This window comes from Chiloscyllium plagiosum, chromosome 34, assembly GCF_004010195.1.
Source record: "Chiloscyllium plagiosum isolate BGI_BamShark_2017 chromosome 34, ASM401019v2, whole genome shotgun sequence".
Classification (NCBI taxonomy): domain Eukaryota; kingdom Metazoa; phylum Chordata; class Chondrichthyes; order Orectolobiformes; family Hemiscylliidae; genus Chiloscyllium; species Chiloscyllium plagiosum.
Window position 1 is genome coordinate 8,239,795 of NC_057743.1, and position 16,781 is coordinate 8,256,575.

The 16,781-nt window shown below is 41.0% G+C and overlaps 1 protein-coding gene across 4 annotated transcripts in view; it reads right to left on the reverse strand.

Annotated features, from left to right (window-relative positions):
• sh2d5 (SH2 domain containing 5) overlaps positions 1–10,995 on the reverse strand; it is an 88,908-nt gene extending 77,913 nt beyond the window's left edge. For 2 of the 4 annotated variants that reach the window (XM_043675547.1, XM_043675549.1), the window contains exons 1-3: positions 10,708–10,995; positions 6,632–6,712; positions 2,625–2,699 (exon numbers count right to left, since the gene is read on the reverse strand). In XM_043675547.1, the coding sequence (XP_043531482.1) occupies positions 2,625–2,699; positions 6,632–6,712; positions 10,708–10,764 (213 nt within the window). In that variant the 5' untranslated portion in view covers positions 10,765–10,995. Of the gene's footprint in view, positions 1–2,624; positions 2,700–4,587; positions 4,609–6,631; positions 6,713–10,707 lie in introns of those variants that run through there. The other 2 variants (XM_043675546.1, XM_043675548.1) reach the window with 2 other exon arrangements.
• Positions 10,996–16,781: the final 5,786 nt, after the last annotated feature.

The following is a 16,781-nucleotide window of genomic DNA, read 5'->3' on the forward strand; positions in this document are numbered from 1 at the left end:
GGTGGTGTTCTCACCGTGTCTGTTGCCCCTGCCTTTCTAGATGGAAATGGTCATGGGTTTGAAAGGTGCTGTCCAAGTATCTTTGGTGAATTTCTCACCGTGCATCTTGTAAATAGTACACACTGCAGCTACTTAGCATTGGTGGTGGAAGAAGTGGATGCTTGTGGATGTGTGCCAGTCAAGTGGGCTGCTTTGTTCTGGATAGTATCAATCTTCTTGAGTGTTGCTGGAGCTGCACCCATCCAGGTAACTGGGGAATATTCTATCACACTCCTGACTTGTGCCTTGTATATGGTGGACAGGCTTTGGAGAGTTAGGAGGTGAGTTACGTGCCACTGTATTCCCAGCCTCTGACCTGCTCTTATAGCCAGTTTTTATGTGGTGAGTCCAGTTGAATTTCTGGTCAAAGGTAATCCCAAAGAAGTTGATAGAAGAAGATTCAGTGATGGCATGGGGCATTGGTTAGATTGTCTCTTATTGTCTGCCATTTGTGTGGTGCAAATGTTACTTGCTTCTTGCCATTCTAAGCCTGGATATTGTCCAGATCTTGTTGCATTTGAACATGGACTGTCTCAGTATCTGATGAGTCATGCATAGTGCTGAAAATTATGCAATCATTGGAAAATATTCCCACTTCTAATCTTATGAATCAAGGGAAGGTCATTAATGAAGCAGCTGAAGATGGTTGGGCCTAGGACACTACCCTCAGGAACTCCTGTAGAGATTTCCTGGAGCTGAAATGACTGATTTCCAACAACCACAACTGTCTTCCTATGTGCCAGGTATGACTCCAGCCAGTAGTGAATTTGCCCCCGATAACCACTGATCACAGTTTTGCTAAGGCTCCTTGCTGCCAAACTCAGTCAAATGCAGCTTTGATTAATGTCAAGGTCTGTCACTCTCACCTCACCTTAGGAATTTAGCTCTTTTGTCTATGTCTGATCCAAGGCTGTGGTGAGATCAGGAGCTGAGTGGCTCTGGCAGAACACAAACTGGGCATCACTGAGAAGGTTATTGTTGAGAAGGTGCTGCTTGGTAACACTGTTGATGACACCTTCCATCTCTTCACTGGTGATCGAGAGTAGAATGTTGGGGCGGTAATTGGCCAGATTGGATTTGTCCTCCTTTTTGTAAACAGGATATACCTGGGGAGTTTTCCAACTTGTTGGGTAGATTCCTGTGTTCTAACTATACTGGAAAAGCTTTGCTAGGGTGCAGCAAGTTTTGGAGCCCGAGTCTTCAGTACTATTGCCGAAATGTTGTCAGGACCCATAGCCTTTGCAGTATTCTGTACCTCCAACCATTTCTTGATATAATGTGGAGTGAATCAATTTGGCTTAAGACACAAATTGGCTCCAGCATCTGTGGTACTGGAGACTACTGGAGAAGGCTGAGGTAGATAATCCATTTAGCATTTCTTGCTGAAGATTGCTGTGAATGCTTCAGCATTGTCTTTTGCAATTATGGTTGGAATCTTAAGTCATTCAGTTCTTTAATTTTCCACCACTACTCACAACTGGATGGGACAGGACTACAGAGCTTGTACCTGGTCAGACAGCATCCATGGAGACAGAGCTTGCTGTCTCTCCATGGATGCTGTCTGATCAACTGTGATCTCCAGCATTTCATTACAGTTTCCATAATCTGCAGTAATTTGCTCTTAAAGAGCTTAGATCTCTGAGTTGTGGGATTTCTTAGCTCTGTCTATCACTTGCTGCTTATTCTGTTTGGCATGCAATTAGTCCTATTTGGTAGCTTCGCCAGGTTGATATATCATTTTTGGGTATGCCAGGTACTGCTTCTGGCAGGCTCTCCTGCATTCTCCATTAAGTTAGCTGAAAGGAATTATAGGCAAGGTGAGTACAGTCCTCACTTTCTCCAAGGTAAGTACATAGCTGGGTTAGCAAACATTTGGGTCGGGTAAGTTGGTTGTGTGGTCATTAGTTCGTAGGAGGAAAAATTTGGGGAGCTGGAGTTGTGCTTCAGAGGAGATGAAACTTGATAATTGGAAGAAGATGGTGAAAATGAGGGACAAACTAGAATATCATATAGATTCAGAGCTTGAGTGAGGATGATGTTGGGAAGGAGAGAGGAAGTAGACACTTAGTTCCAATTTTAAGAAGTAATGGTATACAATTGAGGAGCTGATCTGTTGGAGTTATATGCTCTGAAGCCATAAGTAATTCCTAAAATCATAAATACAACACTATCATTGATAGGCAAAGCTAATGAGGCAGAGTCAATGATTGGTAGTATATCCCCCATAACTTGACTGTGCTGAATTTTTTAACTGCAGCCTCTAATATGCATCAACCATGCCAGACAATTTTCATTATCTGCAGTTGACCAATTTGACAATTATTTATGAGAAAACTTTTTATTAGATGATCATACTTCAACATAAGTTACTGCCTTAAGGAGAGAAAGCAAAAGAAAAAAAGAGGGTAGGTTGGAGAAATGGAATGAGGAAGAGGAAAAAAAAGTTCAAAGATATTATCAAATACTATTTATGAATTTTGTATTTCATTAAATTTGACTTCAGTAGCCATTTTATCAAGCTTTCCAGTCATAATAAAGTGAATGAGTTGTACAGCTTGAATTATAAATGAGTCTTTTCACTATACCTCTTTATTTTCATTGTACATCTTTATTCCTTGTGATGAGAATTTTAGTATTACAGCCATTTTTCGAGGAAGATTCTACAAGAAAATAAAAGCACATGTCAGATGACGTGAGATACAACTCAAGTGCCTTTTAAGAACTGAAACAGATTGAAATTCTACTAACAAAATGATTAATTCCTCTCTGAAATCAAAAGGAGAATTTCAAAAACAAACATTTTAGATATGCATCATCTACAGCATTAAGTTTTCCACATTACTTTTGTAGGATCATGAGACCATGACATTTTCTAATCAGCCTGTCACAGATGTTATGACACACCTCTGGAGCAAGTGAGATTTGAACCTGGAGCTCCTTGACCAGAAGTAGGGACATTACCACCATGCTTCTAAGGACCCTTAGAATCACGATTTTATGGGTCTTTTTCCATCAACCTGCTCAGGTGTTTTATGAAACACCTGATAGAAATCAGGGAGAAGGTCTGTGATACAATTAAATAAATTAGCATAAATAGAGAAGAGGCTCTGAGTGTGTGCTGTGGCAGGGCTAAAAGTTGATAAATATCCAGGGCCTGATGAAATGTATCCCAGGTCTTTGAGTGAAGTAAGGGGGGGGAAATAAGGGTGCTTATAAAAGGTTCAATTCCTGTCTGGCCACAGGAGAGGTGCTGGAGGACAGCCAATTTAATACCATCATTCAAAAAGGGAGCAAGGTATAAATCAGGAAAATGTAGGCCAGACAGTCTAACCTCGGTAGTTGGGAAATTACTGGAAGTGATTCTGAGGGACAGAATTACTCAGTACTTGGAAAGGTGAGGATTAATCAAGAATAGTCTGCATGGTTATGTTAGTTGAGGTTATGTCTGACCGGCTTGACTGATCTTTCCAAAGAGGTGACCACATTTGCAGAGGAGGGCAATGCTTTTGATGTAGTCTACTAGGACATCAGCAAGGCTTTTGATAAGGCCAGCATAGGAGACTGACAGCAAAGGTAAGAGCCCACGGCATCCAATTTTCCAAGCTGGATCCACAGTTGGCTGGAATGGCAGGAAGCACAGAGGGTGATAATTGAGGAATGTTTTTCTGACTAGAAGTCTATATCCCTTGAGATCCCACAGGGGGTCAGTGTTGGGGACCTTGCTGTTTGGGGCTTATATACATGATTTAGATTGAATGTAGGAGGATTGATCAGTAAATTCACAGGTGATACAAAATTCGGAGTGGTAGTAAATAGTGAGGAGAAGAGCCTTAGAATACAGGAGGATATACACACGCTAGTCAGACGGGTTGATCAGTGGTAAATGGACTTCAATCTGGATGAATGTGAGATGATGCACTTGGTCAGAACAAACAAGGCAAGGGAATAGATAATGAATTTTAGGACCCTGGGAAGCACTGAGGATCAGAGGAACCTTGGTGTGCATGTGCACTGGTCCCTTAAGGTATCAGGACAAGTAGATAAAGTGGTTAAGAAGGCGAATGGTCGGCATACTTGCCTTATTAGCTGAGACATAGAATTTAAGAGCAGGAATGTTATGCTGGAACTGTATAAAATGTTGTTTAGGCCACAGCTGGTAGTTTTGGAATCCACACTATAGGAGGGATGTGATTGCATTGGAGAGGGCGCATGGAAGATTTACAAGGATGTTATTGTGCTTGAAGCGGTTTAATTATGAAGAGAGTTTGAATAGACTGGGGTTGTTTTCCCTAGAGCAGCGGAGTTTAAGAGGGGACATGATTGAGATGCATAAAATTATGAGAGGCACAGATAGGGTAGTCAGGAAGAAGACTTTCCCCTTGGGGGAGTCAATGAGCAGGGGACTTAGGTTTCCAGGTAAGGTGCAGGAGGTTTAAAGAGAATATGAGGAAGCTTTTCTTTTTACCCAGAGGTTAATGGGAAACTGGAACTCATTGCCTGTAAATGTGGTAGAGTCAGAAACCCTCAAAACATTTAAGAAGTACTTACAGGTGCATGAAATAACTCTACAGAAGCCAGTATCCCATCACTAAGTCACTCTTTATTTACATGTGCATAGTACTTGACACTGGTCCGGTTTTCTCAGAGTGAACAGGATTTCTGACATTCTGTTTATATTTGGTCAGTCAGGGCTCCCCAATTGGACTAGGTTAACATTCTCAAGCAGGGAACTCATTTTCTATGAGAAACACCTGCCTTACCTTGTTACAATCACTACAGTTCAACGGCGATGCCAAGGCATACAATGCCATGGGCCAGGTACTAGAAAATATGGTTAGAATAGTTAGGTTGTTGTTTTTGAGTGGAGCAGACATGATGGGATGAAGGCCCTTTTTCTGAGTTGTAGATCTGTATGGCTGTATGACCTCTGGCGTAGATGGTACTCAAGCCAGGCATTTTGGTCCAGAAGTAGGGATACTACCACCACACCACCAGAAGCCTACATTTTTTTAAAATATAGCTTATTTTTCTAAGTAACATATTCAGAAATGTTTTTACACATTTCTTTGCCAAGTGGGTATTGAACACAGACCTCCCAACCTACCACTGTGTCACAAGAGGACTCTTTACAAGAGCCCTATATAAGATAATTAGTGTGCAACTAATGCCTGGCACCTGGAACCATTTTACTAGAAAACATGGCCACATTAAATAAGCAGATAGTCAAAACAGCAGGAAAAAAGTGCATATTTTTCATAAGCATAACTATGATTTCCATTGCAATTATGAAACCCACAGACCACGACTAAATAGAATAATCTAGATTAATGGAAATGATTACTATCATCCTTTTTTCTACAAGCATCTCAACTGCTTAACAATATAATTTCATATGAAGCAATTGTTTATCATGCTACTTTTCACCACTTAATATCGTTTTTTGATTCCACTTAATAATAGCACTGGGATCTATGGACAAGGTAAAAATGTTTGGTCCAAACATATCCCATTTTGTAGGTTAGAAGGACAATGTTGCAACTTAAACGTGATGTGTTCAACATTATGATATTTCAAAATATTCAGCATTTGGATTCGGTCCCCAAAATATTCTTGAATTAAAAGTTACATTTTTATTAATACTAGATACTAAATTTGACCATTTAGTTAACGTCCATCTAAAGATTTTTTAACTCTATCACCTATATCTCCAGGGCCTTCTGCTCCTGAACACCTAAAATTATCCCCTTTATTTTATCCTCTCCAACTTTTCCTACCAAAATTAATCACTTCACACTTGTCTGCATTAAGTTTCATTTGTCAATTATCCACACATTCCTCCTACCTGTTTGTCATTTTGAAGTTAACAGAGTTTTTTTAAAGTTAAGATATATTTGTGTTCTAATAGTGAAACTAACACAACTATTGTATTCCTCCTGACATAAAATTTTCAAACATCAGAGTTACAGCTAATAAGAGATATTAAAAAAAAGTTCAATTGGAACACACAAACCTATGTTACTACTTTGAAACCGTTAAAGCTTAGCTTCAACTGTGCTTCCACGTTCCAAGTATTTTTCTGCTTTGAAACATATGCGGTTTAGTGGTTTCTTTAGATCTTCATTTAGCTATTTCTATAGGCAGCTCCAGATGTTGTCTAATTCGGTTCTCGCCAATAAGTTTTTCAATTTAATCTATTTTAATGCTAGTCATTTTATGTTCTCCCTTCATAGCAGTGGAATATATCCAGCTGCATTTTCACCCTTAGCGTCCCATATTTCACTATTTTAGACTATTGTAAAACATCTTTTATCCATAAAGGATTTGCTGTCTCTTATGTCTCTCTCCAATCACAGGATACTACTCCTAATTAAATGAATTTGGAGGTTTTAAACCTCCACTATTGTAACGAGAAGCCTATGTGTTGATCAATCTTCACGTATCATTAGGTTTAACTGTTCCCTTTCCTAGTTTGAATGTTATCCTATTGCTCTGATTTAGTTTATTAGGAATTGTCCACCAGTTAATGGACCAGCGACTGACTTTAAGAACAGTCCCTCTGAGACAACTTTTGGCGACAACATGCAATCTTTACCTTCAGAATATGAAGCTGTTGATGGATCCGCCATGTCTTTTCATCAAGATCTTGATCCTCCACTGTAAAGGAACCTACATACTGCAGGAATAATTCCACAGATAAACTACAGCTCTCACAACATAGGCTTAAAATATCACTCAATATTTGTTCCCAAAACTCTGCATTGATCCAATGATTAGTAATTCATTTTTTTGATTATGTGAAGTTTTAACTGTGAACTATTTTCTAATTGAAAGGATATACCAACTTATGCCTTCCTGATACTGGATTAGAGTGGTGCTGGAAAAGCACAGCAGTTCAGGCAGCATCCGATGAGCAGGGAAATCGACGTTTCGGGCAAAAGTCCTTCATCAGGCAAGATGAAGGACTTTTGCTCTTCCTGATAAAGGGTTTTTGCCCGAAACGTCAATTTCCCTGCTCCTCGGATGCTACTTGAACTGCTGTGCTTTTCCAGTACTACTCTAATCCAGAATCTGGTTTCCAGCATCTGCAGTCATTGTTTTTACTATGCCTTCCTGATAGTTTTGCAGTGTAACTGGTTACTCAGTCGAAGCGCTGAGAAGTAACATGGCTGATTTACCATCCTAAAGATGAACAATTATACCTCCACTCAGACTTCTCCTTAACAATCCAACAGAGATTAGGAGTTTACAACCTGGGAATCACTGATGCAATCCCACATCCTATTAATCAAGCACTCTGCATCTCAAAGTTTATTTCTAACTGTTTAAGGATAAACTCTCAATTCCTCAATGGCCCTTTGTAAAAACAATAGTTGGATCATCTCAATCCACTAAAATCCATCTTGGTTAAGCACACAGAGATGTGTTTTGTTTCAATTAGTTTAGCACCGCTGAATAATGGATCACATTCATGTCAATCATTAAATTAAGCCCACAGAATTATTATCATCTACCAAATTTCAAAATGAGAAAAAAAATGGTGGCTTGAAAATGTAAATCTAAAGTCTTTTTGTCATTGACATAAACATTCTGCAAGTTACATTACTCGTGTTACCAAAGCCTCTTGTCTGATCTACCTGAAATCAATGCCTCTGGTTCTCAATCATTCACCAATAGTAACAGTTTCTCTCTATATACTCTGTCTCGTCTCATGATTTTGAACATCTCCAACAAACTTCCTCTCAACTTTTTCTTCTCCAAGGAGAATAACCCCAGCTTCTCCAATTTCAATGTAATTGCAGTTCCTCATTCCTCGAACCATTCTCATTAACTTTTTCTGCAATCTTTTTAACGCCTTCAAATCTTTTTTGAGGTATGGTGCCCAGAAATTGACACACCTATCCAGTTGAGGCTGAATTGGGTTTTAGTCAGGTTTATCATAATCTCATAGTTTTTGTGCTCTAAGCCCTACTTATAAAGGCCAGGATCCTGTTCATTTTGTTGATGTTCTCAACCTACCCTGCTACCCTTGATAATTGTGCACATATATCTCCAGGGCCTTCTGCTCCTGAACACCCTAAAATTATCCCCTTTATTTTCTCTTCTCCAACTTTTCCTACCAAAATGAATCACTGCACACTTACCTGCATTAAGTTTCATTTGCCACTTATCTACCCATTCCTCCAACCTGTCTGTCATTTTGAAGTTTAATGTTATCCTCTTCACAGTGCACAATACTTCCAAGATTGGTGCCATCTGCGAATTGTTTAATTGGCCCTATATACCAAATGTCTAGTGCAGAGGTCCTAATACTGATACAAGCGAACTCCACCATAAACCTTCCTCAGGTTCAAAAAAAAATTCGCCACTACTCACTCATTAAAAAAAGTAAACCTGACTAATTTGCCAGCGCAGGCCCAAGCACACTAAGGTCAATTGTTCCGACTGGGATCAGCAGAGATCAGAAACTGAATCATGACAATGTATCAAAAGGAAGATAAGTGCTGTAACACAGGGGGTGCTGAAGGATCTTTTAATGTGCATTTAAAGACTCTTTCCAGTTCTTTCCCTCTTTGCAAGCACTAAGGGTAGTTGCACAAGGCTAGTTGCAAGGTCTGCTCTCCCTTAGCTTAAAGGATATGAAAAATCTACTCAGAGTTTTGAACCTTTTCTGTTTCAAATAGGGAGCAGGTTTTGCTACGTTCCCAACCGTAGGAAATTTAAATATTTGATACTTTAACATTTTGGGCAAATGGGAGGATCATAATGAATAAAGGGAACAGAGAAAAAAATGCATGAGAGGTGAATATATTGGTGAGGCTTGTATTGTTTTCCTTCTAGAGAGAAGGTTGAGAAGAGAGCTGCAGTCTGGATAGAGTAATTGTTCCTGTTGACAGAAGGGTCGAGAACCAGAGGACACTGATTTGAAATTAATGGCAAAAGAACCAACAGCTATGTAAACAAAATCCTTTTGGGCATTGTGTGGTTGCTGTCTGGAATGCATAGCCTGACAGTGTGGTACAGTAAGATGCCAAATTTCATTTTTGAAAGAGTCTAAGCAACTGAAGAGAAAAAGATGCAGGCAAAAGATTGGGGTATGGAGCTAGCTAAGTTGCTGTTCCAGACAGGATAGATACAATGGCTCAAAGGCCACCTCTGCTATCACCATTCTATGGATTTTGTTGCTGTTGTACAGGGATCCTATCATTTGTGCATAGCACTTAGCCTTGCACATAGCAGGAGCTGAAAAGGTTAAAGGAGCTAACTGAAGAGAGTTAAAAATCACACAACACCAGGTTATAGTCCAACAGGTTTATTTGGAAGCACTAGCTTTCAGAGCGTACTCCTTCACCAGGTGGTTGTGGAGCAGCACTCCAAAAGCTAGTGCTTCCAAATAAACCTGTTGGACTATAACCTGGTGTTGTGTGATTTTTAACTTTGTACACCCACCGGCTCCTCTGAATCATAACTGAAGATAAAGGAAGTAGGTTTGAAGAGGCAGTTGAAGGTGAGATAGGTTGCATGGATAGACCCATGGATTGGGAAGCAAGTTTATTATGATAACATCCATCTTAATGTTCACCCTATTTAATTTATTTTGGCTGTACTGGAGTAAGATAATGCAAAGGATACGCTTGAAAAATTGGAGCTCCTTTCAGTAGGGGATCAACAGGAATGGTCAAAATAAGGAAGGTTTTTGAAAAGTTAACTGGGAAAAGAATTTCTGTTAATGGCGAGTTGGTAATTGAAGGGCATGAATTTTATTTTGCTAATAGGTTATTTTGACTATTAATTGACCCATCAGAAATAATGGTAAAAACAGATTCCATAATAGCTTTAAAGACGGAGTGATAAATACATAAGCACTAAAATTTAAACGGCTGAGGAAGAAACTGCGGTCAGTAACTCAGTACACAGCATTTTTGGAGCAGCAGTCTGTTACAAAATGTTGATTCCACTTATTCCTGTTGCAGTCGAAACATCACCAACGTCCGATTTTAACCGATTTGATGTGACACGGGAGGGATCTGACTAAAATGCATAAATGTCATCTTCAATAGTGGGGAAATTCTCTCTTTTAAGTAGCATTGTGCTCTCCCAGAGATATCTGGCCACTGAACTCTGGAAATGTGATTAATCCTAAAGAGCCTTCCCAACAGTTTCCAGTAGCAATTCCCTTATTTTTCTTGGTAACCGGATAGTTTTCCATCACAAACACGTCATTCTTTCTTTTAGAGCTGGAAAACTGTTCATGCTTTTCCTCTGAGTCGCAGGATGTGAGTAACGTGCAGTAGGGAGGACGGTATGTTGTAAGATATGAAACATTCATGACATGTCGCGACTTAAAATGGGGTGGGGGGCGGCGGGGAACATAATACGCCAGAACACAGACCTGAGCAAATCCACAAACCCCACCCCCAAATCTAAGAGGGGTCCTCACTTTGCCTAATACATTGACTTGTTTTTTTTACACGACAGCAGGAAGTGTCAGTAATTTCTTTTTAAAAATATATACATGTATCAAGTTCATACCGAGTACAGCCGCTGCCTGCTAATGGGCAGCACATTGCAAATTCAACAATTGCATTGCTCACCCCACAACCTGATGCAGCGCCAGCAGAAGCAATGCAGTTCTGCTCAGCCAGGCTCTGTGAACAGGCTCCAGCTTACCTCCACGAACTTGGTCCGGCTCCTGGATTTCTTGTCTGGAGAGCGGTTCTTGGCCATCACGGCAGAGACGGTATCAGCAACTGATGACACGGAGGGCTCCAAGCTTTGAATGTGGTAGTAAGTTTTAGGCGGAGGGGTTGAGGATGCTTGATGCCAACACTGGGCAAAGGCTCACCTGGGTCCTCCTCTCGCTATCTATCTGTGTTGACATCAGTGCTGAGAGAGGCGTGCGTATTGGGCCGGAAATGCTTCTCTTTTATGCCAGTGTTCTGTGCACAGCTCGGGGGGGGGGGGCTTCACCCTGGCTGGACCCTCATTCGAAGCTCCGATATTACGCAGAAAGTTTCGTTTCCAGTTCTCGGAAATTTGAACGTTCCGTTACCGGGAATTGTTGGTCCAAACATTTTTTTTTTAAAAATCACAGGAGTATCAATTCGACCAGCGCCCGAGGAATGTTTGTCAGTAACAAACTAACATTAGGATTCCCTTAAAGACTGAAAGAAGTTCGCCTCGTTCTCTCCAAAGCTTTTCGGCAATTTTATGATATTTTTTAAAAAATATTTAATTAGCTGTTACCGTGCATTTTGCTTCCGCACTGCTGCTTTCTTATGTTCGTCTTTGCAAATGTCATTAATTTTTTTCAATGCTACTGCTGCTCTAAATTGTCCTCTCGAGTCTCTTAAATGGTTCCTGCCCACTATTCCTTCAAATCCTCACTTTACACTTACCTCTCTCACTTTTTGTAAATGCCTCAAGATTGCCTTTCTTAGCTGCTGTTCTCACAGGTTCCATTATTTAAAATTCATCCGTAACTTCACATAAACACTCCTTTTGCATTTACCTCAACTCCTTCTTCTTTCACGTTTCTAGTCACCTGATGAAGGAGCGTCGCTCCGAAAGCTAGTGTGCTTCCAATTAAACCTGTTGGACTGTAATCTGGTGTTGTGTGATTTTTTTAACTTTGGATACTCCAGTCCAACACCGGCATCTCCAAATCTTGATTTCTCAGTCGCTCAAAATTTCTAATGGTATAGTAAATATGGTCTTCATGACCTGTCCATTTGGAAACTCATAGGTTGTTAGGAACACTGTAGGTCGTTCACTCCCTTGAATCTTTTCCGTCGTTCAGTTAAATCATGAATGGTCTTTATTTTAACTTATTTTCCCTGAATCCAAAAGCTTGGCTTTACTTGGGATGTTCACATAAGATCAAGGCAGCAAAGTTTTCAAAGCATAGCTCTTATACTTCAAAACTCACAGCCAAGGACTGTGCCTTCGCTGTGCCCATCCCTGGGTAACAGGTGGGCAAAAACAATGACTGTAGATGCTGGAAACCAGATTCTAGATTAGTGGAATAGTGGATACTGGAAGAGCACAGCAGTTCAGGCAGCATCTGAGGAGCAGTAAAATCGACGTTTCGGGCAAAAGCCCTTCATCAGGAATACAGGTGGTTCTGCAAACCCAGCATATTGACATCGGACCCCATGAAATCATATGGCATCAGGTTAGACTAGGAAAGTTGCTTACCACTACCACTGTCCGACTCACCCTTTCCCCCACAGCTGATAAATCTGAACAACACATGGAGGCAACACCAAGGGCAGCAAGAGCCCATTGTGTACTTTGGGTTGGGACTCAATGTCTACCTGGAGAAAATGAGGACTGCAGATGCTGGAGATCAAAGTCGAAGAGCATGGTGCAAGTCAGGCAGCCTCTGAGGAGCAGGGGAATTGACGTTTCAAGCATAAGCTCTTCATCAGGCTTATGCTTGAATTGTCAACTTTCCTACTGCTCGGATGCTGCCTGATGGCTGTGCTTTTCCAGCACCACACTCTAGTGTCTACCGCCAAGTGTGGCTCAATAGCATCATTACTGAACAGATTGGCCAAGACCTGAGAACATCACTGCTAGACTAGATCTGCAACAAGTGATAAGGAAACTAAATCTCCTAAACATTGCAACACAATCAGCAGGAGTGATTGGAACCAGTACAAGTGACTACTGCATAATCCATGTGAAGACAGAGACTTGTCTGGTTCAATGAAGAATTCAGGAGAGCATTGCAGGAGCGTATCAGGTGCGCATGCAAAATGCATGGTAACAGCTAATTATATACTTTTAAAAATGAGGGGTCAATTTATTTAAGCAATAATACTTTGTGTGTCAAACAGCAGAAGCAACATGTAATAGACAGAGCTAAGCAAGTGTTTCCATAACCGATAGATCAGATCTAAGCTTTGAAGTCCTGCCGTGTCGCAACATGACTGGTGATGGATAATCAAATGAAACTTAAGGAGGAGACTCTGTATATATCTCCGTTCTCAATCTTCTCCTCTGTTTTTGGTTGCACTTCAGTCCCACGCTCCTGATCTTTGGACACCCGGTGCGGAGGGGTGACGGTTGGTCAGAGGATCGTCTTGTAGGTCTGCTCCTGGGCCTGGCCAAACTGGCCATAAACAGGTTCAGGCACCAGGCCATGGAGGGGGTTGTTACAGCCGATTGCCTGCCCTCTTCCACAGTTACGTTAGAGCCCGGGTGTCTCTGGAGAAGGAACATGCGGTGTCTACCAACACCCTTGAGTTGTTCAGGGAGAGGTGGGCACCACAGGGAATGGAGTGTTTTATTTTCCCCTCCAACTCTATTTTGATTTAATCTCTGCCCTCCCCTCCACTTTTTTGATCACACAGCATTGCCCTTTGATGAGAAGGGCTGCCTTTCACTGGCCACACTGGTGTTTCCTTTCTTTCTGGTGGTGGAAAATGAATAAAGATTTGTACGCCTGTTGTCTTTCACTGTGTCTCACACCTGCACACATACAACATGGTGCTGGGGAAAATATAAGCACTACCGCAGTTAGGCGGTAGTGTGGGGAATTGGGAAAAAAAATATAAAAAAATCCCGTTCTCAGTGATGGGACAGCCCAGCACATCAATGCAAAGGTCAAAACTGAAGAAATATTGAGTAATCTCAGACTCCTTCTGAGGTCAACAGATGGCAATCTTCAGCCAATATGATTCACTCTACTTGACACTGAATTAGCTGAAGGTACTGGATACTGCTGTGACATCTGGATTATATGAGGCTATGGGCCCTGACAACATTCCATCAATAGTACTGAAGATTGCACACAGTCCTACCCCTGCCCTTAGTTGAGCTGTTCCAAAACAGCTACAGCACTGGCATCTACTCAACAATTAGAAAGATTGGCCAAGTTTTTCCTAACAGCAAAAAGACCAGAAAAATGAAAACCAACCAATCAATTCCTGCTCTATCAGCCCTCTCTATGAAATCTGAAAAGCACTGCAAGCAATGAGTGACATTTACTCAAAAATCGTCATAATGTTGCTCAGTTTGTGATCCACCAAGCTCTACACAGTCTTGGTCCAAAGATGAACGAAAGAGCTGAACTCAAGAAGTAAGGTGAGAGTGACTGCCTTTGACATCAAGGCAACATTTAATCATGGCATGAAGGAAACCAGGCAAAATTGAAGTTAATGGGAATCTGTCTCAAAATGTCTCACCAATTTTAGTCACAGAGAGCACAATGGAAGATGGTTGTGATTGTTCAAGGCCAATTATCTCTGTCTCAGTACATCACTGCAGGGTCGTGTCTTAAGCCCAACCATCTTTGCATTTCTTTCTAATGATGTCCAGAACCCATGAAAGAATTTTTAAGAGTCTGATTAATTTATTAATCTTACTGTTGTCACATTATGCTGGAAGTCTGAAATAAAAACATAAAATGCTAAAAATACTCAGGTCAGACAAGGTCTGTGGAAAGAGAAGCATAATTAATATTTAAGCCAAGCCTTGGTGACCTCTCGTCAGAACTCTAAAACTGTTAGACATAACTGAGACAGAGGATTAAAATTACTAACCGCATTCCCATTCTGAGCTGTTTGTAGATCTAGCCGCCTGCACTGTTGCTCAAAGATAGCTTGAAAAATAGCACCTCATCCTTCCATTGGGCACTTTATAGCATTCTAGACTCAATCCTGAGTGTAATCCCACTTCTTCCCAATTCAGTTGAAAATTCTCTCAAAAATTAAGTTGGTTTCTATCTCCACAAATCTATATTACTTCATTTTCTGCTTTTATTATACCTATAAAGTTATTCTATTTGTCTTCAGCTCAAATTCTGTTCAACAAACTTTCCAAATCAGTTTCTACAGTGATTCTAATGAAATCAGCTAGGCGCACCTCATCGAATATGAGTTCCCAGATTGGGACTGCTAATCTGGTCCAATCAGGCAGCCCTGGCTGACAGACATCATGTTCACTCTGAGACCTGACTCTGAGAGAACTGGATACACGTAAATAAAATCAAGGAGTCTCCATATGTAAATAAAGGGCGATTTGGTGACAGGATACTGACCTCTATGGAGTTATTTCAGTGGTGAAGAAAGAAAAGCAAGCTCCTGAAGAAATTCACGCATAATACTCATCTTTGAGTTGGGGAAAGCATTTCTGGCATCAAGCTGTTATTTGGGAAACATGACTCGTTCGAACTACAGACTCGGCCCAGTATGTGGTAAGAATGCGTTATTTGTTTCTAGGCAAATGACATTGGAGCAGATGAGAAGCAATGAGTAATTCTCCTGACAGTTTGTAGATCCACAGCTTTTTTGGTTATTAGGAGCCTAACTTTCCCTGAGGCACCAGATACTAAGGCCTTTCAAAAGTTGATGGATTAGTTAAGGAATATTACTATCCAAGCCTCCTCTAATTCTGAGATGCTATCGATTTTACTTGGCAATACAGGAACCAGGGGAATCTGTATCAGAATTTTTGACAAGGCTAACATGACTGGCAGAGATGTGTGACTTTAGTTTAACCCTTAATGAAATGCTGAGTGACCATATGGTATGTGGGATTAATGATGTAACCATGCAAAAGCAATTACTAGCCAAAGCACAACTGGACATCAAAGGGGCACTACAACTGGCTTTATCATTGGAAAATGCGACAAGTGGAGCGCGACTGACAGGGTATTCTGATAGAAGTGGACACCCTTGCCAGTCCGACTGAGCTTGGGGAACACCATTTGAATGAATGCTATTGCATAGCCTCACTCAGGACATATCCTGAACAGAGGGACTCTGGGTCAGCCCACAGTAAAATCCCAAAACAAAGCCAAGCCTTGGACAAACAGTTAAAAGTTTTTTCAGGATCTGGACCAGCAAGCCATTGTAGTTGCTGCTGGTTTGCAGACTCAAATAGCAAATTGAGTAAGAGAACTCATAGGCTGGTGTCCAGGAGAGTGCATACTCTGTAAAGTCCACCTACATCTGGTTTGGAACAATTGAAATAAACGTCTGATTAAATGGCCACCAAGTTCTAATGGAGGTTGATACGGGTGCAGCCATTTCAGTGATTGCTGGTCTTTAACAAAATTTTCTCTGGACGCCAATCCTTAAGTTTGTGCAAAACCTCAGCTTGATTGAGAACCTATACCGGGGAACCTCGACAGATTAAGAGTACAGCTTCAGTTCTAGCCTGTTATGAGAAGCAGCTGGTTCAGTTACCACTGATTGTAGAAAAAGGCTGAGACCTAAACTTTATGGGGTGAAATTGTTTAAGAAAGATTCACCTAGATTGGCTCAACATTTTTTGTTTAAAAAATTGCAGCCTCGTTAAATACCCAGAAGTTTTTCAGGAAGGTTTAGTGGCTATCAAAGGAGCCAAGGTGACCTTGCATGTTGGAGGAGAAAGTGAGGACTGCAGATGCTGGAGATCATAGCTGAAAATGTGTTGCTGGAAAAGCGCAGCAGGTCAGGCAGCATCCAGGGAACAGGAGAATTGACATTTCGGGCATAAGCCCTTCTTCAGGAATTTGAATGTGATTAAAAACCTGAAATTAACAATCTAATGATGACCATGAATCGATTGTTGGGGAAACCCACCTGGTTTACTCATATCCTTTTAGGGAAGGAAATCTGCCAGCCTTAACTGGTCTGACCTACATATGACTCCAGATCTAGGGCTATTGTTGACTCTTCCTCAGGAGAGCCACGGGGTGGTTGGGATGGTTGGTCCGGGTGTCCCAGACGTGTTCTCTGAAACGTTCCGCAAGT